General features: G+C 38.0%; 1 protein-coding gene across 3 annotated transcripts in view; it reads left to right on the forward strand.

Moving 5' to 3' along the window:
- The window catches only part of FAM53A (family with sequence similarity 53 member A), a 72,803-nt gene that overhangs the window by 18,534 nt on the left and 27,330 nt on the right, over positions 1–26,939 (forward strand). For 2 of the 3 annotated variants that reach the window (XM_054202399.1, XM_054202398.1), the window contains exons 2-4: positions 3,788–4,035; positions 11,109–11,163; positions 13,452–14,254. In XM_054202399.1, the coding sequence (XP_054058374.1) occupies positions 3,958–4,035; positions 11,109–11,163; positions 13,452–14,254 (936 nt within the window). In that variant the 5' untranslated portion in view covers positions 3,788–3,957. The remainder of the gene's footprint in view (positions 1–3,787; positions 4,036–11,108; positions 11,164–13,451; positions 14,255–26,939) is intronic. The other variant, XM_054202400.1, reaches the window with a different exon arrangement.

Genomic DNA, 26,939 nt, shown 5'->3' on the forward strand with positions numbered 1-26,939 from the left:
AGTCAAAGGAGTATGAATTGGAAAAGAAAAATAGGAACAAAACATGCTCAAACCATGCTTTGGAAGGGGACATCTAATTACCAATTATAGGAGAATCTGCCTGTCTCAGTGTGGGAAATCCTAATGTCAGCTGTCTGTCTTTATAGCTTTTTTATTTTATTTTTTCCCTGGAGCTGTAGCTGGACAGGTACCTTGATAAGCAGCGTCAGCGTCCCGCAGTGTGCCCACACAAGCATTTGTGTCCAGTTCATGGCAAACTGGACTAAGGAACTGATCCATCTGGAAAACAACCTTTCCCAGAAACAAAAGGAAGTGTTTTGTTTTTATCCAAACATAAAAATTGCTTGATCTAGTTCTCTCTGTAGTAGCAAAACCACTTGTGCTGGCCTATTGCTGTAGGCAACAAATAGCCAGAGAAGAAAACGTGTTGGCAAAGTTGTGATGCCAGCTGAGGTATATCAAACTGCGACCTAGACTGGCTATCCTTGGTAGAAGCATGATGTTGGTAACATTTGTTACACTTAAACATTCACTATGTCATCGTTATCAAAAAGTACTGCTCAGTAGGAACAGATTTGTAGTGTAAACCAGTTATAACTGGTGACCAGAGCGTATGCCTAGCATGGTGGCTCGCTTTGGACCAGCGTTAGTCTCTTGCAGTGTGCTGAACACCTAAAGATAGCTGTAAAGCACCTTCTGGCTTTGTTTCAGAGTGGATTACTTCTGGGCAAGACTGGTCCGTAATGTGAGATAAAGCACATTAAAGGAGGATGAGAAGGGAATTCAGTACCAAAGCATGCTTCTGATCTGAACTAAAACTCCTACTCTTAGGTTTGTGCTTGGTGTTGAGAAATGGAACTTCCTGATGGAAGGGAGCTGCAGAAACTGGGAGCTGACAGATGGAGGCTTGTCTGGCTAACACCACTCCTTCACCCGTGTCCCTTGTAGCCTTTAAACACATACTTTAAAAAATCTTTTCTAAATCTTTATCAATTGAGCATGTCTCATTTAAAAAAAAAAAAGTATTGTTGGTAAGTGTGAGTTGCTAAAATGAGAAACTTTATTTTTAATTTCCACTTTGCTTGTGTTTCAGAACCAATTGGGTTCCATGCTGTCAGAAAGGGTGTGAATGGTTGCAGTTCTCAAGTATTACTTTCAGTATCTGGTAGGATTTAAGAAAGTGGATAACTGTACAATTCAGCTTGATTCTGAAAGTGCCATGCTTCTGTGATTTCATTTGCCTCCCCTTTATTGTTTCATACAACTGAGTGTATTGGTTCATTAACTAAAGACTAATATCCTTCTGTCCGGTCTTTCCTTATTCCAGTTTGTGTTATGCTGACTTAAAAATTCAGTGAAACATTTGAAGATTAAAAGAACTAAGTGAAACATAACTACATTATAGTTAACTGATTACAGATCAAAACCTTGTTCCTCCCCTGTCTTTGGTAGTTTTATTGGATTTGCTTTTTTCCTTGAGGAGAAAAACCACACAAATGCCTACATGCCCTTTCCAAACAGAAAAGTAATTAAGCACCTGCTGAACTTTTCAGCTAGTTCTTAGTAGTAGCCTCTTAGTTGTGGAAATCTTAATCCTTAAAATGAATCTGAAAGTCTTTGTGCCACTTACTAAGGTCCTCAGCTTCAGTATGTTTTCAGTCTGTATGTGGCCAGTTTCTGACCCCTAGTTAGCCTTTCTTTTGACTCCTATTCTGGATTTCTAGATTGAGTTTAAACTTCACCAGGTTTAAAAGGAACATTAAAATGTTTGATCATGCTACTCTAATTACTGCTGTGTTCACACACTTGCCCTTAAGCTTGCATAACATTTCATGAACCACACTTTACCTACATCGAAAAGGGTACATGCAACTTTTAGCAGTGAGTGTATGAACTTGAATGGTTTTGATATTTGACTTGGTGTAATTTCAGAACAAGGTGTAGTAAATATTTCAAGTTGTTGTGTGCTTTCCTGAAAGATAGGATACATTCAGGAAAAACAAACCAGTGGAAACTCCAGATATCTGGGTAGCACTACTTGTGGTTGAGGAGCACTTGTAAGCATCCCACCTTATAGCAAATAAAAGTAGATAGGAGAATGAGGCCAAAAGATGGAGAGATAGTATGATTGTGGGGCAGCTCTCAGGCTAAGGGAGGCTGTTACATAGCAGACTTCTCTGAAGGTGAAATAGTGTATGGTTAGCATATGTAAATCGTGTTTCAGGATGTACTCAAAGGCAACAGGTTTAAAAGATAATCTAATATTACCATAAACACTATTAATATCTTAGTTTTAATGGGTTTAACTTGGGTCATGGACGCAAGTGGCTTTTTTTCTTGCTACTACTGGTTATTTAAATGGCTGATAAGCAGTAGTGTGGAAAATAGGCAACATTTTATGGAAACATTCATTTAAAATTATTATTTTCTGCTGTTGCTCTTTTACTGTAGACCTTAAAACCTAGTGAATGGAAGTGACCTTCTGGTCCTAGCAGCATCAGTGTTTCTTCCCCAAGGCGCATGTTGCTTTGTTTAAATAGGGAAATACCTGTGTGTAGATCTCTTCCCATTTTTTATTTTGTAAGCAGTCACTGAATATGCTTGACCAACTTAAATCATAAGCAAGAACGGTTAACGCATGTCACTAATGGATCATCAGCATGAGCTGAGGAAGTATGTTTTTGTTAACACAGTCAGGCAAAGTTATGGTAAAAGTTTGAGTTTGTTGAAGGTAGTGTGAAGAAATTGCAATTAATACTGATGTGGACTTGGATTTGAAAACTGGAAGTGAATTTGAGAACTGTGGTGAGCCTGAAAGACTTGATGGTAGAAGAAGGAAAATGGAGAAGCTGAAGTCCTGTGGTTTTGTTCTGGTTCTTCTTGAGAACTGGAAGAATGAGGTGGAATTGAGGAAGGCGTAGAGGTCCATTTGCTGTGGTAAAAATAACCAGCTAATAAAGACTTCTGGAAGACAGTGAGGAATGATACTGCAGCAGTTAAGGGTTTCTGATGCTTAGGGAAGAGAGAGGCAAAGAAATTATGTAGAGGATTCTTAGGATAGAAAGAGGCAGGCAGTGAATCTAGTGCTTTTGATTTGGATGACTGCTTACAGAATAAGGATATCTAAGCTTTTGTCAGCAATGCTTTTGCATGTGTGGTAATCTGTCCTGCTTACAAGTTTAAGATCTGGTGTTTGCTGACAGGTAGCAATTACATAACCTTTAAAAAAGGGGAAAAAAAACCCCACAGGGAATATATTAAAAATAGCTGAGGGTTTGGAAAGTGGATATAGCATTTGAGCTACCCACTATTCCACTCTTCTTTTAAGAAGGGCTTAGCAATGAAACTGTATGGTAGAATGTCTTAAAATGGCAAATAGCATTCAACGTACAGGACAGTATGATAAGCATCTGCATATTTTATATGCTGTTCTAGTATACCTGGCTAATAATTCAGTAGGAGTTTAAATGAGGGAAAATTTGTCTTTCCTTCTGCCTTAGTTAAAATCCTAGGTGGAATCAGTTTAGTAGTAGAAAATGGCCAAATAATGTGCAAATAGTAAACATATGAGTCTTGTCTCCCTTCTGAAGTTGTAGTCAATGAAATCTTAACAGGTGTATTCTTTCATGATTGGGCACATGTAATCTGAAAAGGTGGGCAGTAGCATTGGTTGCAGAGCGGTATACTTGCACAAATGAATGGTTCAAATGAGTCCAGTTACTACAACACTAATTGCGATGTACACAAGAATTTTTCTGATTTTCCTTTTTCTGCCCCAATTTTACAGAAAATCAGACATGATACACTGACAGCATTTGGAAATAAACTTTGGCAATAAGATGGAAGCATAAATCGCAAGACTTTGAACTAAAACAAGAAATGGCTCATGAGTATTGAAACAAGAGACCGAAGAGCCTCCAACACTTCCGTGTGAGCCGTGGAAAAGGAACAACTACCATGGTAACACTAATAACAGAAAAGCTGCAGAACCAGAGCCTGGATGATCTGACGTGTAAAACGTACAATATTAATCTGGTAAGTACCTCCCAAAATAACATGTAAATGTGAAATGCAAAGTAGATTAAAAGTAACTTAAAGCTACATAACAAATTCAAGAATGTAAATCAGCCAGAATTCAACCATTTAAGTTAAGACTAGTTTGCAAGGTGGATGAGAGTTGTAAGGGGGGGAAAAAGTGTAACTTCAGTGATGATCCTTTTTGAAGTGGTGCTTTCTTATTTTAATAATCTCTTTAACCTTACAGCTTCATTTTAAATAATTAGAGAAAAGCCTGTTTTTGTCACATTATAAAGTGTTCTAATGACTGAAAAGAACTACCACAACTTCTCAGGATTCCTTTTTCCCTAACAAAGAAAGCAAGTACTGGTATGAGTTGAAGTTTTCTTCATACAACTAAGTGCTTAATGTCTGACAACAGTATTTGGTTACAAAAATCAATGACGGCCATGTAGGTAACTATCAGCTCTGGGCAGAAGAACAGGTCATCAAGTAAATACAGTCGAAAGTCAGGTTACTGACTACTACGCTGTTGTTGATGCTAGTAGATCCTTACTTTGTGTCAGAGGCCTAGTGCTCTGAAAAGTTTTTTTAATATTTACTGGGTTATTTGCTGCTGGTGTAATCTGTGGGTCTGTTGTGTGGTTCAAGCATGCTATTCAGACACTAAGGAATCTATTCTCTTTATCTCACTTGCGAAATGAGATATTCTCTCTACACCAGAGTGAGTAATGCAAAATAGTCTCCAGTCAGTTTTCTCCCTGAGAACCCTGACACCATATTCTTCATGTAATGCGTTAGCTTTGTTTCACTGACTTTAGTTGCAATGGTACCCTTCTGTAGATCAAACTTTAGGGTACCAATGGGACACCAAAAAAACTACTCTGACTAAATGTCAAAGTATTGTTCAACTTTAGTTCTGCTATTTTTTAAATAGTAAAAAATGCAAGCGTTGAACCTGAAGTGTGTTTGATTCCTTTAACTGTTAAGATTCTGCTTCTGTTGTAACTTGTACTCAAGTAGCTGAACTGCTTCCTTCTTTACTCCACAAGCCCAAACCAGGTGAAGTGTATCCTGAATGCAGTGGACTTTGTGCACAAGCACCCGCAATTCTCATATGCGAAGTGCGTGACCCTTTGTCTAATACTTTGTCCAGTAAGGATGTCTCATAGTGTAGAGGCTAATCAAATGTTTTTTTAAATTATAACAGGTCCGTTTTTAGAGTTCTTCTAATAACTTAATTATTTTCATTGTCTTCACCTTAAATACATGCTGTTCTTGAAAGGTGTATATAAGGTCTTGGAATGATGTTAACTCTCTTAAAACAGAAGTGCTTACTCAGCTTGCGTCTTGATGAAGCACTTGAGATATGCAGTTTGTAGGGGGATCTTCTGTATTCTTGAACTGTTGAGCTCATCACTTGTAATTAAACTCTGGGCCAGTGATGACCAAGTAGTGCTTGTCTCTAAACTTATAGTAGCAGCTTGTAATTTCTGGTTTGAGGCACTAAAGTTTGCATAAATTTGGAAATTAAGCTGGCCTTTCACTGATTAGTCACTGTAGGTTTTGGACCAGAGACTTGTAAGAGCATAGAAGGATTTATTAGTACTTTTACACTGTGTGGAGTCTATACAGGAGTGTGTTGGCATGCTGTAATGTAGTGTAGGTTGATTGTTTTTTATTCCTGTCCTTATCTGTACTTACAATAAAGCATGAAAAAGAATAAGGGGAGTGGAAAATGGCAGATGATGTCTCATCAGTGGTTTCATCCTCACCCTTCTGCTCTTCTCCTCCTTTAATCTGTCAAGTACAAGGTTTTGTACATGCTTTAGTTATTGCCAAAAATGGGTTCTGAAAACAGGGACAGGTTCTGTTTGTATACAATGGCAGCTTGAAAAAATGTGGAAATCATGAAGGGAGGTGTGGAAATGCAGAAGCAAGTGTGAATAAAAGTGTGCAACTGGGTTACTCCCTACTAAAAAGGATTCATGGGAGCAAAAGATGGGTTGATTAAAGTGTGAATCTAAGATGATAAAAAGTACACTTTTTCCACAAGTGAAAATAACCGCTAAATTTTAATAACAGAAAAAGACTGCTAGTGGGGATCTTTAATCTGATGTAGAGCACTTAGAGTTCTTGGCAAGAAGTTCAGGTTAATGCTGTAGTGTCTTCTAATAGCAGCAACAATTTCAAGCAATTCCAAAATGGTCTTGCCTTCACATTTTGTTACTTGTCCTGGCACAAAGTTCTGGGGGACCATGTGGTGAATCATATTGTGAGCTGATCAAGGATTAAGACTAACCTTTCTTGCCCAGGTTAATGTTAACCCTTATCAGTTTCATGTTCCCTTTCACAATGCATCAGAACAAGTGCTTGTTTTGGCACAAGTGGATGAAATAGCTGGGGAAAAACTGTTTTGTAATACAGCTCATAAATGAGGGTTATGAAAGAAAGAATAGCTCTTTTAAAGCTATTCACCTTCCAGCTAACCAAGCTGGGCGTAAAGACAACATGTATAGGACATAGTACGCTTCTTCATTCATGTAACCTGTATGTTTTCTGTACCTGTTGCCTGAGTATGTTCTAAAATGCTGGCTGTAGCTTCTCTTACTGCTCTGTTAAACAACATGCTAATTTTCCAAGCTGATGCAGTTTGTTTGGCCAGTGTGTGCTCGGTTATGTTGTACAATCTTGTGCTGCACCTGGCTTCAGGGGAAAAGAAAACAACCTTAAATGATTTGGTTTCCTGCTGTAGAAGCAGGAAGGTTGTCACAGGCTTTTATGTCAAGTGGGCAGTGTACCTCACAAGGTAGAGTGGTATCCCTGGTTGGTTGACTCTACCCACAACAGTGAGACGCTCTGTGAGCATATTACGGCCTTCATGAGTTGACAGCATCGTTAATCAAGTAGTTGGTCTCTATTTCCTTAAACATAGAACTCTTGAATCTTAACTTAAGAGTCTTGAGGGGTTTTCTGTATATTCTGGCTAAGCTTCTGCTTTTTTGGTATTCATGTATAACCTCATATTGGTTTGTGAAATAATAGTGTGTGAGATGTAAGATTTCAAGGTGTGGTATTAAGAAGGGAATGTGAGCATCTCCAGACAAGCATTTGTGGAAGGAAGAAGCTCTATTATAAGCCCCTGTTGTGCTTATGGGTTCTCACTGAAAAAAAACCACAAAAAACAACAAAACACAACCTTGGAATTGGGATGACTTCCTTGGATGGAAAACCATGATCTGAAAGACTTGAGGACTAAGAAGTGACTTGACTTAAGTTTTTTCAAAATCTGAGGAAAAGGTCAAATGCTTGCTCCTGCCTATCTACTCATATTTAGAGGGTATTTGGTAGAGAGATGGAAGTCTGGCATGGCCTATTCAAACAACGAAAGTCACATCTGTACAGTGGTAGTTAAATTAGTACTTGAATAGTGAACTCTAGCTTTCAAACTCTAGCTTTCCCATGGCTTGGGAAGAATGCTGATAAATTGTAGGGTTTCAAATACACTTGGAAACTGGAGAAAATGCCTTGAAATGACCAAAATTAATTTTAAAATTACGAAGATCAAGAAGTCATTCTGAAAATAATGAGGAAGGTAGCACAAGCCGTGAAGTTTTTAATGTAGTAGATTGGAGTGCATGAGGAAGAACAGCCAGAATCACTTTTGTTACAGTTGGTTTCTGCTAGCAAAGAACAACTTTTTAAATTAGTGATGTAAATTATAATTCACTGTCAGTCTCACTTTTTGTGCTGCTTCCATTTACTTAGTTTAAGACTAGATGCCTTTTTAAGTGAATATTTTAACAAAAGAACAGCTGTTAAGGCTCACTAGACCAAGCAAAACTTGCAGCACTGTCATAAAAGTCATACCATGCTATCCTGCCCGTTTTGAATATAATGTGTCCAGATGCATAGAAGAGGTTCTACTTTTGAACAAGTATTTCAAAATAGATTCACCTTCTGGCATGAAGCAAACAGTTCCAACCTTAGGTGAAACCTTTGTTTCATTGTTTTGTATCTAACTGTGCTTTTTTTTTTCTGGAAAGCTCTCAAGAGGCATCAGATCATGGTATTTTTTTAACATCCATTCAAAAAGCAGTAGTTGGAAGATGGACATGCATGACATCTTGAGTCTCCTCTTTAGGAAAATGATTTGGTTGAATAACTTGGCTTTATTCTAAGGAAAATTTCCTTCACACAGAGGGTAGCATACTTCCTTGTCAAGGTTCTTAGCAATTGCAATCTTGAGTATATTAATAAAAAAAGAATAGCTCTTCATTCAGGAAGCTTCAGGTAAATCATAGCACAGAATGAATAGGGGAGGGTAGAGCGTAGCCATTCCAGGAGAGCTGATAAACTGGTTCAGTGCTCTTTCTATCTAGTATCTAGTGGGACTTGTGCCATCTGCTGTATAGATAAAACAGTCCTCCCGTCTATAAACAATTTACAGCCTCATAGAGTCTACTCAAGGTTGGACTTTCAGACGTAATTAAAATACTTGGAAACGTTCTCTGGTAGTGTATTTTTAGTTTCGGTTATAGAATACAAGTATATATATAAAGGGAGATTCTTTACTTATTCTTTCCCAAGTCACCCCTTATTTCAGTGCCTTGAACTCTTACTGGAAATGGTGCAGTTTACTGTCCCTTTTCTGTGTATGTCAGGTGTGACATTCTTAGTGAGGATTTTTGGTCTCAGTCTCCAAAGAATGACCACTTTTTAGTAACTTAACAGGCTTCTGTATAAACAATCACTTAAGAGAACAAGTTTAGTTGTAATATGTCTACTTTCTCGTACAACTGAGCACTGACTTCACTAGAAGCTGATCAGAAATAGCTATAAGGATGGGGTTGGTGAGTGTATTAGAGAACATTGCTGGTATTATCTGTAGTACAGATACTCTATGTGTATGTGATCCCACTCTTTCCATGTCCCCTTTGAAAAAAATGCTTTCAGGGCTTTGCAGCTGTCAAAGATGTAGTATAGTCTCTACCTGATACACAAGGCTTTTTGAGGTGGTTGAAGTGTATGTAGGTAATTAACTCAGGCATTCATGAAGAGGACCTTGCTAAAGATGCACTTGGCTGAAAACTGTGTTAAAAAAAAAAAAAAAAAAAAAAAAAAAAAAAAAAAACAAAAAAAAACCCCCAACAACAACCACCCAAACCCCCCCAACAACTAAATATCAATCTAATAATTACCACATGGGATTGTCCTTGGCATCCAAGATCTTAGCCTGAGTGAACAGTCTTTTAAACATCCCTAACTATCATGCTATTATGTTATGATTAAGTCCTTCATACTGCCCTTTTCCATGTGGTTCAAGATATGTTAGCTTTAAGACTTTTTGACATGGAATTCTGTTCCAAAAGTGAATTTTCCTTAGCTATTTTCTGATAGCTGAGTAGGTTGGCATAGCCTTTCATTTGGGCAAAACTGGAGAGGGACTAATTTGCTGAAAAACCTTCTCTCTAAGTTTCTTCAATTTGTTTGTTTCTCCTTCAGAGACAGCTGAAATGTCACTATTACTGTTATCTTAATGTGCTCTTGTGTTCTATATGATACCTTAGTAGTTGTTTAGAATATTCTGTTGATACTAGCTTTTTAAATGTGTATACTATATAACTGGCAACTGCGGTTATGAAGAGCAAACTAGTAAAAGTGACAACTGCTCCTGCTGTCAAGTTGTAGACTTCAATAGGGCTTATTAACTGTAAATCCGATGGAGAGTCAAAACTGGGGTTCTGCTGTTTACTTAAAGTAGCCTTCTTTAAAAGGAAGTTTATAAATGTATCTACAGATGCAAATTAAAGTAAAAATCAAATGGCTTGTCTCATATGCAGATGTTGATTAAAATATGAGATTAAAAAATCTGCTTGCTGTCCTGTCCTTTCATCAGTCCCACTGTTTCCTACATCTAAAACAATAGCATCAAGGGAATATTACTGTAGTTTAGCATTTGTATATTATACGTGAGGCTCAAGGATATAAAGTTGTCTTTAGCACTCTGTGCGTTGCTACACAGCAAGAAAGAATAGCTTTGTGGCCTGAGGATGTTTGTTTAAAAATTGACTTTGTATCTGGAAAGGAAGTGTATGTACAATGCTATCTTCTTTGGCTATACACAAAAAACAATGTTCACATAAAGCGTGTTGCTCTCTTTTTAATGCAGTCTTCCTCTCCATCCTGAGGTGGTGATGAGGGAATAAATAATGACCCCTGGGCCCCCTTAAGCCATTTATTTATAATTCCTTTATAGGAGGCTGGATAGCAAGCTTTGTACTTTGTCTGAGAAACCTTTAAGAATGCCTTCGTAGTAATAGTTTCTAGGTGAAATTAGTTAAGAAAATGGAAAACATTCTGCATACAAAGTTGTCTTACTGTGCAGATGCTACTGATGAAGCTTAATCATAAATCCTGAAGCCCTTTAGACAGAAATCTTGTTTTAAGCATGGCTTTTACATTGTTTGAGTAGTGAACCACCACCAATAAACTGATTTCAAAAGCTGTTAGTCTGCAGAAGGTGATTTTTGTATAGGAAGGATTTTTGAATGGCTTTTGTACTTTAATAAATAAGACAACATTTTGCTACACTGATTCTAAGAAAATGTAAAATATTAGTAAAGCCTGATTTGGGCAGTGTTCATTCTGGGGACCCTCAAGAGTGTGTATATTTAATTGGGATAAAGCTAGTCCTGTCTCTTAGTTCAAGCTTTTTACCCTTAAGATTGAAAATGGAAACCCAGTTGTCAGACTTATTTTCTCTCCACTGAAATGAGAATTAGAACAAAGCCTTTTCATTAACTGTGAATTATTGCTCTGAATTTTGCAGTTTATTTACGTGGGGTAATGTTGCAAGTCTTGAAAAAGTTTGATGCTTAGCAATATATCAGAAAACATTACGAATAGTTAAATGCCAGAGGTTTTATTTAGAAAGATCAGCTGTTCAGGAATTTCTTCAAGATACCCAGCAAAACCCCATCGTTTTAAAGAAGTTAAATGCACGTATAGGGAAACAGAACACTACATGCAGTTTCCTTGAGGTGTATGCTCTTTCACACAGTTAAAACTCTTTTTCTGATTAATTTCAGTACTCATCTGAGAAGCTGAACAAAAGTGGCAGCTTGTTCCCTTTCGAAATCAACGGTAAGTTCAGTTCTTCAGAAAACCGTAGCTGTGTTTTACTGAGGTAATTGGTATAGCAAGCAGCCTTTCTTTTGTAAATAAGGTGAGGGGGATGGAGCATGCTGTTGTAGAGCCTGCTGGTTTAAGCTGGTCTTTGAACAATACTGGGAATAGCTGTTGTTAGTTTTGTACTTGTGATCTGCTTTGCATAGTAAAAGCCCTTGTAACGCATTTTTTTTTGGTTCAATATCTGCTATGGTGTAAAGCAGCACAGCAATGCTGTTTTTCATGCTAAACATCTCCTCAGGTTCCTCAGCTAGCAGAAAGCTCTCACATCTTTACACACCTTCTTACATGCTTTGCCACAAAGAATATCCAGCTTGATGCAAGCCATAAGGTGAACTCCAGTACCTTCATACATGTTACTTGCTTTTTTCCCCCCTTGGTCCTATTAGAATAGGAGTAAATTGTATCTAGCAGAAAATAAAAGTGCTAGTTATTGATATGTAAACTTTGTACTGCTTTATTAAGGGAAGGACTTGAAATTTTGCATGTTCTGTTGTGTCTTTAGGCGTGCAGGACTTCTATTTGCTCAGTAGGATTCCCTGTAAAATGTGAATCTTGGTTTGTGTGAGGTTTCAAAGGGAAGTGGTATTTTATTTTAAATACCATTAACATGTAAACAATTAAAACACATGTGCAACTCTTGACTTTTTTTTGCAGTGAAGCTTAAACCAACTTCCCAGCCTGGGAGAAAGCTTCCTAAGGATTTTTAAAAATCAGCCTAGTCCAAGCTGGCAAACTGTCCTACAGTAGATGCAAGGAGTCTCAAACATTATCTGGATCCCATTGTGTTGGCTATTTTACTTGCATTGAATTATGGATGGTCCCTGCCTTGAAGAGCTTACATGCTTAAGGCAAAGCACAGTATGTGGTTGTACCCATCTGAAAGAATGGAGGAGGAAGGACAGAGGAATTCTAATAAAACATGTTGTTTGAATAGGCCAGCTGTCTGCACAGTTAAATGATTTTGAGACAATAGGGTGTTCTTTAAATAAGATCCAAATAAACAGGATAATCCATGACATACTTTCGGCATGGAACATGTACAACTATTTGGGTTTGCAATTTTTAAAGCTACTTGGCAAATCTTTTATCTGCTGATTACTCTAAAAGTTAGTTTAGACATCCAACTATAAGAATATACCAGTATTTAATGTTTAGGCTATATCTAGGTTCTTAGAGTAGGCGTAGGAAAGAAACTTGATATTTTAAATATTTTTTTCTTTAAAGCTGGGATAAGTGAAACTTGGCTAATTGGTTTAAATTAGCAAATTTTCTAACCAAGCATGAAGCACTGTTAACTGGCCAACAGTTTTGCTGCTTTTCAATTTGCAAATCCAAAGTCTGCTGTAGTTCTTCTTACACTTCATTGTATAATGTGGAGGAACAGCTGTAAAATGTGCAGAATGTTCTCAAAGAAATGCTTTACAAAAGAGTGAGAGGCTTCACTGGCAGACTGCTTTTAAACCAGCATTGCCACTTCAGATGAGAAGTTGTGCACTGTGGGCTGTGTCTGTATTCACAGTAAAACTTGCAGGAGGTTCTTAAGGGATACTCACTTTATTTTATGCATTGAATTAAGGCAATTTTTTTCCCTACACTTTGAATATAAGCAAAAAAGGAAACAATTTGCAGTCTGATTTAACTTTATACTGTTTCTAATTTAAAGTAAAGTTTTTCACACTGCAGAATGTGAACACCCAGCTCTTTGAGACACTTCTTTAGTAAGGTATTCTTAAGAGAAGAGCGTAACAGCCAAATGAAGGACAGCAGCCTATGAAGAGATTATCCTGCTCTTCTATTTAAAAAAAAAAAAAATATTCCCTGGTGGGTTCTCACATTACTTGTTAATCCATTTTGGTTGTACTTTAAGCCGTTCACTGTTAAAGGTTTTAATTGTGGTGTATATACTATGCACCAGGAAGCAAGTAAGGAAGCTGTCCCTCTTGCTCACAAAAACAAAGAAACTGTAGTTTTTCAATATACAGGAAGAAGAATTAACAAGGTACATACATACTGGAATGCCTGGATTGGCTCCTGAAGTACTTTGGTGGTCTTGTCTTTGGAATTTTCTACCTTTTTAAAAATGAGTATCTTAACTACAGTGTGAAATTTTGATATGAGCTGGATATTTGTGGCTCATCTTTCTAAGCTTGAGTTTGATTCATGGTTTTACATTAAACTAGGTTTAAAACAAATTGTCTTTTTCCATTGCATCTTTCACCGTTATCTTTTTTTGTTTTCAGAAGAGAGTCCTTGGAAAGCTTTAAATGGGGGTTGCCCAATCCAGACTGACACAACCAGGAATTCAGCATACCCTTTCCCAGTGTGCCCATTCAGCACCGGCACTGCCAGTAATGGTAGTCTGCAGTGGCAGCAGGAATCTTCCAGTACGTCTATGGTGTCAGGATGGATAAGTGAATTAAACCTTAATGAAAACTCGGGTCAACCCTTGGCCCCACCAACGAAACGCCATTGTAGGTCCCTCTCTGAGCCAGATGAGCTGGCTCGTTGTCGGTCACCATGGAAGCCTGGCAATTCAAAGGTTTGGACTCCTGTGTCAAAGAGACGGTGTAATAGTGGTGGTAGTGCTACCTTGCAACGCTGCAACAGTCATGGAAGTGCAACCTTACAGAGAAGCACAAGTATCAGTCTGCCACAAAACATACTGTCGCTAAATAATGTCTTCACTATCACCAGCTTCAACACATCACCAGTACCCAGACCTTCCTCTGCCAGCAGCGGGTTTGTGGACAGTAGTGAGGGAAGCACAAGCTCGAGTACCCGCTGGAATTCTGGAGGCCCTTGTGACTTTAACCCAAGGCGTCGCCTCTCCCTCTCCCAGGAGCACATCACCGAGACAGGAAATCTCTTGCCTTCAGCCAACAGCACTCCCACCTCCACACCTGAGCTCAGCCGGCGTCAGGGCTTGTTGAGATGCCGCTCTCAGCCTTGTGTTCTGAATGAAAAGAAAAGCCGGCTAAAGCGCAGACGGGAGGAGGACGTACGATGGAACAGACCATCGTTAGACTTTTTTAAAATGACACGGGTGAGATTTTACTTTCCTCAGTGTGTGAAGGGGGAGCTACTGCAGAAATGCTATTTCTAGATAAACTGAACTAATTTGTAGTTGTTACAGATTTGCTTGTATTTTAGTACTGATTTATTAACTTCAGCGGTACAGCAGGCTTCTTATACTTGCCAGTGCTATACCCTGTAGCAACTTACTCTACTCAAGTCTACTTGATATAAAGTACAGAGAGCTATGAAAAGACGCTTGAAGCAGAGGTCAAAGAAAAATGGCTTGTTTTTAAAATGCAAGGAAGCCATGGGGAAGGGGGGTAGACAGGGTAGCAAAAAAGTTATGTCACTACGTTCCCTGAGAAGAGCATGCAAGGATTTCTAAGTCATCTTGGTGCAATTCTGCTCGGTTGAGCCTCCCCTTACAGTTTGAGTCATTCAGTAAAGCTAAGTAAGAGCAGGTAAACCCCTGTATGAATGAATTAACTAAAGAAAATGCTAATAAGCAGTCAGAAATAGGGTTCTAATATGGCAATTGCAGATGCTCCAGCTCAATGGAGGGGTGTTTTACTCTAGTTATTTAGAATTCTTCTTCCCTTCTCATATGAGTGTAAAGGTGCTGATTTAAAAACTAGTAAACTTCAGTTCTTGCCTATACTTTGCATGTAATACAAATGCATAGACACAGCTCACTCTTTCAAAGCTGCTGTGTGCACAGAGGCAACGGCTACAGTTTAAAACTGAAGATGCTTGTGTAGTTTCTGTAGATAGAAAATAGTGTCTTACATTATGGTCAGAGAACACTTTATTCTTTTGAGAATATAAACCTACCGCCTTAGTAGATACCAGACTTAGGAGGTTTGTGTGAGTAGATCTATTATGAGTAGTGGGGAGGAGGCAGTTTGTGTAAGTAGCAATAAAAAAATGTAAGGAAAGGAAATAGTTCTGCACCAGTGCCCTTGCATTTGGTGTACTGTGCAAAAGAAAAGCTGGATGGATGGGATCCTGGTTAAAATGTCCAATCCTGTAGTACCCAGGTATTAGTAGGCTTTACATAGAAATGCATGAGGAAAAATACTAGTGGAATAATGGAACTGAACTGTGTGCTGTGGGATATTCACTGAGTTAACTTTATGTCCACTAAGGTAACCTAAGTCTGTATGATGGCATCTGTCCTTCTCTTATACCTTTGTAAGGCTTATAGCTATAGCTGTACTTATAGCTTAAAGGATTCTCTTTACAAATACGACTTTTTCGATCGAGTTGTGGGGTAGATAATTGGGTGGCAAGCCATGCAGAGTGACTTGCTTTCTGAGGAGGTTGGTAACCAGTTCTGTCCTAGATAGGACTAGACACTGTTCTGAGTTTTGGTTAAGATGCAAGTTTACTAGCTAGCTAATCAGATCCTCCCTGTTTCTCGTTGCTAATAGCTGCTGAGATTAGCAAACTAATCTACTCCAGAAATATTAGTGGATTTGCCTTTCAACTGCCTGTGTGGTATACTGCAGGTTTCTTATTTAAATGGAATGTAAAATTTAAAACCTGCTCCTTTCTTAGCTAGACTTGCTGCTTGCATTCTTCAAGCTCTAAAGGTGTGACGCAGTACTTTGGACTGGCAGAATTATTTCTGTTGATCAGGTGTTATACCTTCTAAATAATCCATATTGTGTGTATGGAGCAGATCTGATACAGCCCATGTCTACAGGTTTTTTAGCTGTTTAGATTTGCTGCTGAATTGAAGAGTATATGAGACTAATATTCAGCCAGTCTTGATCACTTTTTCATGTAGAACTTATTTTGAAATGCTGTTTTCTCGATAAGCTGAGTAGTTTATGCAACAAAGTTCATTCTACAGTGTCAAGGCCTGATAGGTTTTTTTTCAGCTGTTTCAGTAGAATCTTCCTATAAAGGTACTACTGTGTATTTAAGCAAAGGCACAAAGTATAGTTTGGAAATACATCAGCTTTCCGATGTGCTGAACTTTAATGAAAATATCTGTTTAAGAACTAGACATGTACTGAAAACACCTGAAGTAAAAATTGAATTAAGTTTTCAAGAAACATTGGAGATTTTTAGAATGGCAGCTTGCTTACCCATTACTTAGAAGCCTTCTATTTCTTTGGTGGGAGCCTACCACCTCCCTGTGCCCCAAAGCCTGGCAGATGTATATTCTTTAAAACTTACATTGTGGTCTTAAACATTTCTCTCTAGACTTAATTAAAATTATCGCTGTGCAAAATATTATAATCTAATACTACAGAAGACCTGTTTTGAAGTGTCATACAAGGAGATGTGGATGTGTCCTACATCTGCATGTAGCTCAGTGAAGATCAGGACTACGATAAGGGGAAGTTCAGTAAGACCTCTCTTTCATGTAGTTTGATGGCTCCTTATTGTTTCCAAAAATACTTTTTCTGTGATTTCAAATTCACTTCTAAGTCAGTTTATGAAAGAAAATGTGTTGAAAACAAGTTGCTTGTAAGGATTTTTATTCTAAGCTTTATTGCAAATGTTTTGATGTCCTCAAATCTTCCTAAAAAGCTAAACTTATCAAATAGTTGCTCAAAAGCAGGTCAGTAATTAGGTAGTTAGTATTGCTTGTGGAGAACTTAAGTTGGAGTTGACCCATGTTATGATCTGAAGATGCTGGTAAGGGAGAGTTCTTAACTTTACATTGTGGTGGTATGTCGGGAGCCACAACTGCAGCTCTTTCTGCCAGTGCTCTGCAGTCTGGAGAGGTCGTTGTTGAAACACATGCCAGAGTTGCTCAAGATTTCTTAGCTAGGAATTCTCTCAAATCAATATTTATCAGAACTAAATGATTTATTTACTTTAACCTGAAGCAAGTGCTGTTGTATCTGAATAAAGATCTTGAATAGCTGTGGTTGGTTGAAGCATTAGAGGGAGAAGGGAATGAAAGGTGGTTTTGATTTGATTTTTTTTTCCATTTGGACACTGCTTTTTGCTGTCTGAGTTCTGGAAAATCTACTTGGTGGTTCCTGCTTCAGTCCCTACTGATTTGCTAAATAGGGGTGCTTGAAAATCAAAAGTCTGATTCTGGAAGCAAAGTTCCCATTATCATTGCTTCTTAATCTTAGAGGTCATAGGTGAGTAAATTAAGATTATTAATCTACGCTTACAAGATGACCTTAGTTTCTGTACTTGTTCATGGCTTGTTCCTTACACTGTTGCCTCTTTAATATTCTAATTTGTGTTTCTATTTAAAAGAAAGAAAGAAATTGAGCAGGTCTCAACACTATAAAACTTTTAACACCATAAAACTGTTTCTTTTTATATAGCTTTATTTTTATTATTTCTTCCACACACCCTCACACTTCACTGTATTCCCCTTCTGTTTTAGATTTTATGCCCTCTTGGAAAATAATATGCTGTGTCTTCAGTTTGCATGGAAAACACTACATTAATTTTCAGTAAAATGAGTAATTCACGTGTGTAGAAATAGATTGAAATCATCAGGCAGACTGCTGCACACCACGGTTTAGCTCTCACATAGTGCTAAATTCTGAAGGTATCTTTTTCTGGACTTGAAGCTGAAAATACGAACTTGTGAAACTTCAGACCTTCTAGAATACGAAGACAGCTGTAAAAACAAGGGGAAGAGACTGTAGTAAATGATAACAAAATCTGATAGCAGTTTTCAGCCCCCAAGGACTCAAAATTACTTTCTCTGTTCAGTTATGTATGCAAGAGTAGCTGTGTAAGTTGTAGAACCGCAGAACACACCATCTATACCAACTTGATATATATTCATAATAGCCCAAATGAGAAGCTGGCTCCAGTGAGGAGCGTCGGTCTTCCTTCACTGTGGCAGGAATCTCATCCCCCTGGTATTTCAAGATGACTGTGCATGGCAAACAGCCTCTTTGGACTTGTGCTCATCTGTAGCTAATAAGCTCTATCACAGAGGCTGCCACAGAGTAAGTGAAGGTGGCATTTAGACTGGTAACTGCAGCAGGAGGTTAGAAATGTTTCTTTACTGAAGAGTTCTTCCACCCCAGGAAACTGCTGAGCTTTTTCAAATGTTCTGCTACATGAATTACATCAGTCGATCCTGAGGTGTGACAAGTAAAGCACAGCCAAGAGGTTCCACATGTTTTTCAGTGTGTAAGCAAGTTTTATTGTGACAGTAAAATTTAATTCTGTTTCAGATCAAACGACATGCTGGAGTTTGAAGTCTTTCTGGTGTTTAACATTCTTGTGCTACTCCTCCCTCAATGCTGTGGCATGGAGTTGCCAAAAAATAAAAATATCTTGGTATCAATGCTTAAAAAAAGCAAACCCAGACTTCACTAACATGTTATCTGAAGTGGTCTTTAGTCTGTTTAAATAGTTAATGAAAAATAGCTGGCTTTATCCAAGTAAGGAGTAATTTCAGCTGTTCAGTGCTATGGTGTCTCATGCGTTATCTTGAGACTAGGTAAGATAGCACAATGAGAAGTTCTAAGGGTCTCTAAACGGTGAAAGAGCTCAGGGAGTGAAGCTGTGATTTCCTAGCACAGGGTGCTTCTGCCTTCCTAGAAAGGCTTTAAAGTTGTCTGGACTTCATATGAGCGGATTTTCTTGGGACTGAGAGATCCCAAGTGCCACATCAGGTCAGGCCAAGCTCTCTGTAGCCTGGCACCCGGCCTGACGGAGAACAGCTGATTTGAGGCACTAGGAACAATGAATGTGCAATGTGATACTTCCTCCAGCATGATGGCCTGGCTTCTGCCAGTGTGCGTCTTGGGGGCTTCAAAGTGTGCATCAGTGGTTCACGCTCTGGTAACTACAGATGGATCTATTTTCTGTTGATACAGGGTTAAAAAAGAGATTATCTTGGACCTCCACAATAGTTTAATTTTCATAAACTCTATTCATCATCTCCTCCAAAAACCTGAATGCTTGATTAATTTTCTTTCTTGGAGTTTAAGGTCTTGAATCAGCAAAACACTTGGATAACTTTGATCCTTAAAGTAAATTAAGCTTAAATTGTCTCTGCTTTATGATTATTGACTTTTTGCTTCAGGTCACACTGACATAGTGGCTTTGTGGATCTATATAGCAAGAAACACTTATCATAGAAGATAGCAGCTGAGTCATAAAGACTTGTCAACTCTGGCCAAAACAGCAAGACTAGTATCACTTAGGTATGAGGATAAGCAGAGGGAGTAGTTTATAGTGACTTTCCACAGCACTTTAAAAATGCGCACGAAGTAGGGATGGTGGGTGGGGGTGGATGTGTTTCCCTGAAAGGTGTGATGAAGAGTCAGTATTTGATGAATGGCAGAACACGAGGAGTGCTGTGACTAAACTTAAATCAGATAACAGCTACTTTTCCTGCAGAGACTTTCTTAGTAACTCCTGATCTCTTTTGTGGAATCTCTGCGTCTGCTTACTTGAATTTTACTTTGTGTGGGCCAGTTTGTCAGAAGCCAATGTGAATAGATACAAGGGTGTAATGTGTGATACTGGTTATTTTAGTTAAGTATCTAAACCAGGGTAACAAAACTTGTGGTTGCCATCTGAGAACTATTAGGCATTCATTTTGTTTTGTTGCTCTTTGATGTCAGTATAATGGTCAGTATGCAGACAGGTAAATGAATTAGCCATACTGTGGCGTCACTAAGTTTAAGCAAAATAAGCTCAGAAGCATTCTCCTTGATTCTTCGTTGTCTAGAAAATTTCTAAGTATGCCCTGTTTAGGCATAGTTACAACAGATTTGTTCACTTTGGTTATGCTACAACAAAGTGGATTAATGTTTCCAAGCCACACAAGCAGTGTCACTGCTATAAGTAGAGTTCAAGCACAGACATAGAAAAGGCAATATCATACACATGAGTAGTGCAGTAAAGTAGCCACTCACTTGCATTAGGCTTTCTCCCAGGCTGCTGTTTTAACATATGCAAGATAAAGTAGTGTTATCAAGAGTCCTGTACAATGCTAGCAGGGTAACGTGTGAGTCAAGCCTGGACTGGCTAAAGTAGGTTAAGTACTGGCTCATGAAGTTCATTCAGATTGTGTTCTCTAAATAGTAAGCATGTTGCTTTAAATAGTTTGAGATGCTTATGTAAAGCTTGTCACTTATAGCCTCCTGTCAAAGTGGGAACAAACAGGTTATTTGAGGTAGATGTATTTTCTGCTTGTGTATACGATCGAGTCAGCAAAGGCTGTTCTCTGCCTAGCACACTATGCCTCTGTAGTGTGATTTGGGGAAGACATTTAATACAATTGCAAGTCTTAATCACTTAAGCTTTTGTGGTACTCTTGCAAAAGAAGATGTAGTACAACAGCTCTTGGACAGAATATAGGTATGATTTATTTTTTTTTCTACCTGTGGATGGCACTTTACAATTCAGTGGTGCATTGATATGCATGACTGCTTCTCAGATTAAATAGATGGTAGATGCCCTTGCACTGTAGGGGAGTATCTTCTGCTTCAGGGCACCCTTAATGCCCTTGGCTTTTGGAATATGGTTTGTGGAAAATACAATACAAATGAACTATATGTAGCAAAGGGCTGGACTGGTGTTAATTGGGACCAATAAAATGGTAGCAAGTGTAAATATGCAACATAGTTAATTTACCAGTAGTTTCCCATTGTATAGCATTAAGAACCAAAAAGAACAGCTGTGAATGAAGTGATTGAGTCAGGGACAGAATTTTTGGTCCTTGTTTGAAAAATTAATACCTATTCATATTTTTCAAATGTGAAGTTAAAGGCTTCCCTAGAGCTAATCCTGGCCTACCTTTGCTTTGAAAAACAGTTCTGGGGTCTTTTTTTTTCTCACAATAGTAGTTTCTATAAGTGATCATAAACCAAGAAAGCAAAAGATAAGATGATTTGTATTTCAAAAGGCATGAAGTAATTTAAGTGGTCTTCTTCAGAGGAAGAGAGCTAGGTGTCAGAATTGTCCGGCTAAGTAAATCAGTGGTTAAAACCCACTTTGTGTAATTCTAGGTATAACGTTAATTTATAGCTGAAAAGAAATAGTCAGCAATAGACCTCAAGGAAAATGTTTCTACTCTTTGCCTATACAATGTACCCTGATGTGCAAGAGGCCAAAGACTTCAGTATTTCCAAAGCCTTCTCTTTAAGGGCAACTTTATGATTTCAAGGACAAATATCTGAATGGAAATGGATTCAGTAAGATACTTGTAGGTCTTCTAAGCTCCAGCAGAGTGAAAACAAACTACTGCTACGCTGGCAGGATTTTCAATAATGAAATGAAAGTCAACTTCAGTCTGCTAGAAGCTGGTCTAGCTAATATATGTATTCGTTGCAAATGAGCTGAGAAGCTAAAGAATTGCCAAGATTGGGAGACCCCTCTCTTTAGAGAGGAACAGGGATGTGGAAGGTTGAAACGGTTTCTTCAGATACCCTTTCTCCTCTGGCATTTATGAAAGGGAGAGACTTTTTGAGCAAATATCAGTGATGACCAGTGACAGTCCCACCACCACTGTCATGGGTGAAACTGCACAGATATTCTTGAACTCTTTGCACCTGTCCCTGGATAACAGATGTCTGGTAAACTTCCAAGTATTTTGACTGGGACTGTAGGTTAAATTGAATTCTTCGAAGTTGAGCAATATCCATCTACCATGTAGTGATTATGCCTCCCATATCCTCAAATTAAATGAAAAATAATGTACAGTAGTTTGAATTGAAATTTCTGTGGGTGACTATTTACACTTGGCTTACTATCAGTCTTGTAAAAACCAATTGTGGAAATTATGGGTGAGGAAAGATGTTTTTAAATCATCCTGTTTAATTCTGTTGATGCATGATTAGTTCCCACAACATATATATTTTTCTAGTATTGGATCCACTATAGCCTTTTAAATGCCTCCAGGGATGTCGTTTCCTTAGATAAAGAGCTTTTTGTGGGAAGCAAAGGCAGTTTCGCTTATGCTATAAAACTCGTTCAAACTCACTTAAGATAGTGCCATGTGTTTTTGGATCCCTTTCCTACTGACATGATAACAGATAATATTTTATGGAAATAAAGCCTTAAATTAAGCTTCTTGGTCCTCTGGTTAATGAAAACATATGAGCTCTCAGTCTCTGTTTGAAAGCAACTTCTGCAGGAGTGAGAGGAGGGACAGCAGATATTTAGTGTGGTGTCTAAAGACTAGGACTCTGTGTCTAGTTATACATTTCTAATTTTGAAAATGTTAGGAATGATTGTGCTTTTTACCTGAAAGATTTTTTTATGAGTTAGACGAATTACACATGAGCAGTAGTTTTTGCTGTAAGAAGTAAGTCAAGGACTTACAGCTTCTTGCAGAGCTTTCTGAGGACTTGAGTAGGACCAGCTAAAGTATTCAGTTAGTCTCTATTTCCAGTCCTTTCACTAATAGCTATGTCTCTTAATCTAAAGCGCTTCAAAGTGCTCCAGTAAAATAGGTTAATCAAAATGACTACCTTGTAGAAAGTGATGAACCTTTTCAGTCATGTTAAGTTTTATTTACTCTTCTTTCTGAAGTGTTACACAGATGCTGCTTCCTATGTTGAAGTTCTTATGTTAAAAAAACAAACAAAAAACAACCCAAAACTTCAAAAAGCGACAAAAAATAGTTCCCTAACTGTATTGCATCAGAACAAAAAACTTGTATTCTTCTGATCTGTAATGAAGACATGCATAACTAGTAAGTGGAGTTAAACTCCAAACATACTTAAAAAAAAAAAAACCAAACCCAAACCAACACAACTTTATTCTGTGCTGTTATAAATCAATAGGGGGGAGGTTATATGGGGAGGTGTCTAGTTCAAATGGTGCTTTCCTTCCCAAACAAGATTTCCCAAGGGGTAAGAGCAGTAACTTGATACAGAAAAGCCAGTGCTGATCGCTGACTTGAGGAAAGAGGTAGCCTCTGCTACCTTTGTGTTTCCACTGGGGGTGTGATATGTTGGGTCTGTTGAACTAGGAATTGGTGCCTGTATTTGAATTCATGTAACTTATGTAATTCATGTAACAATCTGTACTTGTTAGCATTCTCCTAAACTTCTTTGTCTCTTGCTGTGTCCATTGTTTGAACAGGAATTTGCTTAAATACTAATAGTATTTTCAGGGAGGTATTAAACTAGTTTATTATAGAGTATGCATTTGTGGCAAAAGTAGTTCACTTAAGTTTAAAGACAGCTTTTCAACCTTGTTAGAAATCCATATTTTCCAGTGGGCTTCATGTTACTGTCTGACAATCAGTTATGAGCCTGGATTTTGCCATTTCAGGAGCAGTTGTATGGCTCTTTCATACTTCTAAACTTGATTCGAACTGCACATCTGTTGTGTGAAAGTAACATAAGAAGTCTCTAAAAATTTTTCTATTTCAGGAGTGACTTTCTTAACATCAGTTAAAAGGCTTATCTATAATTACATAGTCCTTATTATCACTGTGGTGTTTGAAAAATGTTGTTCACTTTCTATAAGCAAGGTTAACCCCATCCCTAACCAGAGGGGTTTTAATGTGAGTGCGTGAAAATCTTGAGTTAGTTATTAAGCATAATACCCAGATTAAAAAACAAACACAAAAAAACCCAAAAAACCAAAAAGAAACAAAGCAACATAACAATACTAAGTTTTAACTTCTTCTAAGAAGTTTAAACCCTGTACTAGGTGAAATCAGAAATACTCTTGTACAAAGTTGAGTCTTTCACCAAGATGTGTGTTAGCAGCATTGCCTAAAAACCACTTTTGTGCCATGACTAACTTCAGTGGGCAGGTTGGGGAGCAAACATTGGGAGCTGTTATTGTTGATGTGAAGGTGCAGAGATTTAAGCGTGGTTTTTATTTCTTCACTGTGCTGTGATGAATTCTTGTGGAAGTTTTAAGAGCTTAGGTTCCTAAAATGAAGTAAGGTATTACATTATACTATTCTTTTAGGGGGAGGTAAACATTGTGTAAATGTTTCCAAAAATGGTCTATAAGGTAGACAGGTCAGGTTATAATTTAATTTGACAATCTCATAAGGCTTAGGATACCAAATCGTGTGTATATGCTGTGTAGCTACTGAACTGACTTCTCTGAGCTTTTCACATAAAACTTGTGGGCTTTATCCAAGTGCATATAAGTACTGTGTAACTGAGCTCAAAATGGGGGAAAACCACTGGATTTAATTGTCAGAGACACTGCCCTGTGGGATTTACTTTTCTTTTGAAGAGTCTGTGTGAACCTTTATGCTTGCAGCGCATGCAGCTGAGAGTTTCCTGGCAGAACAATGCTAACTTAAGAGTGCAATTATTACAAAAGCAAGATGTAGGAGACTGTCTAGTGGCAGACTGGGTTGATGAGTTTGGATATTCTTTGCTTGATGATACATATTGAGCCCAAAAAATTAAGCTGGGAAGGATGCCTGGTTTTCGAGGCTTTCAGTATTTCTTCTTCTACTTAAAAAATAAATTCAAAACCAAAAAACGGTGATCTCTCATAAAGTAGCACTGCTCTTTATGAGAACTGCTTCTCATAAAGAAGAATTGCTATCTCTAATAGCAATTAATGTAATGTTTGCTGTGTCGGTTTCTTGAACTTTACAGTTCAGATAGCTATACAGTTGAATACAGCTGGAAAAAAAGGCCATCCTTAATCAAGTACAAAATGAGATGTTGAAACTACTTCTTGTCAACTTGCTCCAAATTCTTTTTGAATCTGGGATATAATTGAGACTGAGACACCCCCTGCCCAATTCAAGTGCTCATTGGGAACTTGAATTAATTTTTTTGTCCAAAAATTTATATATATTAAAAAAGTTAACTGTATCTTTCCTTGTTCTGAGTTACAGGTCCTCTTTCATCACTCCCTTTTACTTTTCTTCTGTTTATTTTGTTACGTAGATGAAGATGTGCTAACTGTAAAACACTTCATTCTCTTCACATCCACTCTTGTAATTTTAAGTTTGGGTTCTCCAAATACTTGTTATGTTGGTATTTTAATGATTAAGCACTGTGTACAAGGCATTGGTGATAATGCATTATCTTCTCTGAAGTTGTGCTTTCCTGTGATCACCCTGTAGCACGTTAGCGTTGTGCAGTCATTTAGTCTGCTTTGAAACTATGGAGTTTTTGGTTATGGAAACCACTTCAATATTTGTTTTTCCCCTTCCTCACTCCCCTCCCCTTGCCACCCCTGTGGTTTGAGTTTTGTATGAGGAGGACTCAGAGGAAGGGAAGCTGAATTCCTTTTCCTTGTTTTCCTCTGTCAAATACAATGGTGATTACAATGCCTGCATGAAACAGGCATTACACTTTGGTAATAATGTTTTGTCTCAAAGCAGGTGAGTCATCTTCTGGCTGCCAAGCATCAGAATATGATAGTCCTTAAGAACTTTCCATATGAGGACGCAATAACAGATTTGTGGGATGGCTAATGAGTAATAGATGATTAGTGTCCAGCTCCTGCTAGGCTTTAGTGTCTGACAGGTATTTTGCCTCTTAGTGGGATGGTTTAGAGAAACATTTTCTATACAGTTTATAATTTGATCTGATATATGAAGCCTTTAAATGCCAGCTTCTTATATGGTGGTACAAAAGCAATGTGAATTGCCCTCACAGGGTTACCTGTTGGTGGTTTTTGTTCACTTAATTATTTTGAGTTTATTCTACTGTAGCAGATATTAAAGTTTAATCTCTTAAAAAAAGTCGTCGTTATAGTTTGGGAGACAAGTGGTATATTTTGCCTATATTGATGTGCATGTAACACTAGCTTCATATCTGATTTAGATGAGCAGGAGAAGTATCCTTGATATATTAAAGATTATTTGAAACTGGAAGTAGAGTTAGGGTCACCTAATTATTTTTGAGTTAATTAACTTTATGTAGCTTTAGCTTAGTTTAAAAGTATTACATATAATTACTTCAGCAAGCTAGGAGTTTCCAGTTGGCAGTATTGGGCTGCTTTTGAGTAGTCTGGAGTGCTTAATTGTTGGAGGTCACTCTTTCTATTGAGTGGGAGAGCCTTGCCCCTAGCACTTAATCGCTCTACTCAACATGAGTGGTCTTCTGAATCCATGCTGTGTCAGTGCACCTGATGTTCATGTATAGCTCTGCAGTTGGTATAAAACTGGTAAAATTCCTTGATGGTCTTCTGTTACTGATAAAGATGTTTTGACACCAAAGCTGTTAATTTTGGTAACTTTTCTAAGGAACAGCCACTTTGAGGAGGAAGGCCTTTCAAAACAGGTGTCTAGGTGTCTTGGAGCAGGAAAGCTTTTCCTAAGAGCTCCAGAGCGCATCTGAGGCTTGTTGTGTAGTCTCAGACTTTCAGGAGCAAGTGTTGATATCAATGACAGATCCTTCAGGCAGGTCCATCAGGTGCTGTCTCAGTACCTTCAGCCTCTTCCAGGCTTGAATTTGAACTTGCTCTTAGTTTTTCTAGTGCTGTTTTAATAAACAGACCTAGGTAACTGAGACTTGTTTTACTGTGGCGTCAGGGGTGAATCTGCAGTTTGCCAAGTTGTTGGAGATACTGCAAGTCTTAAATTTGATGCTTTTACCTTTTCCTGCCATGAACAAGAATTACCTAGATAGCTAAAAAAAAAAAAAGAGGGAGGAGGAATTATCGTCCATCTAGGGCTCCATTTCAGATGCACTGGAGCTTGAATAATCTGGTTCTTGTGTAATTCCCCTCTTTGTTATGAGGGGAAAAAGCTCCTCTACTTATAGCTCTAATTGCTAATTAATGAAGTCCTTAATTTGTTAGAAATAGCTTTTTAGGTTGAG

This window comes from Rissa tridactyla, chromosome 5, assembly GCF_028500815.1.
Source record: "Rissa tridactyla isolate bRisTri1 chromosome 5, bRisTri1.patW.cur.20221130, whole genome shotgun sequence".
In the NCBI taxonomy this organism is placed as follows: Eukaryota; Metazoa; Chordata; class Aves; order Charadriiformes; family Laridae; genus Rissa; species Rissa tridactyla.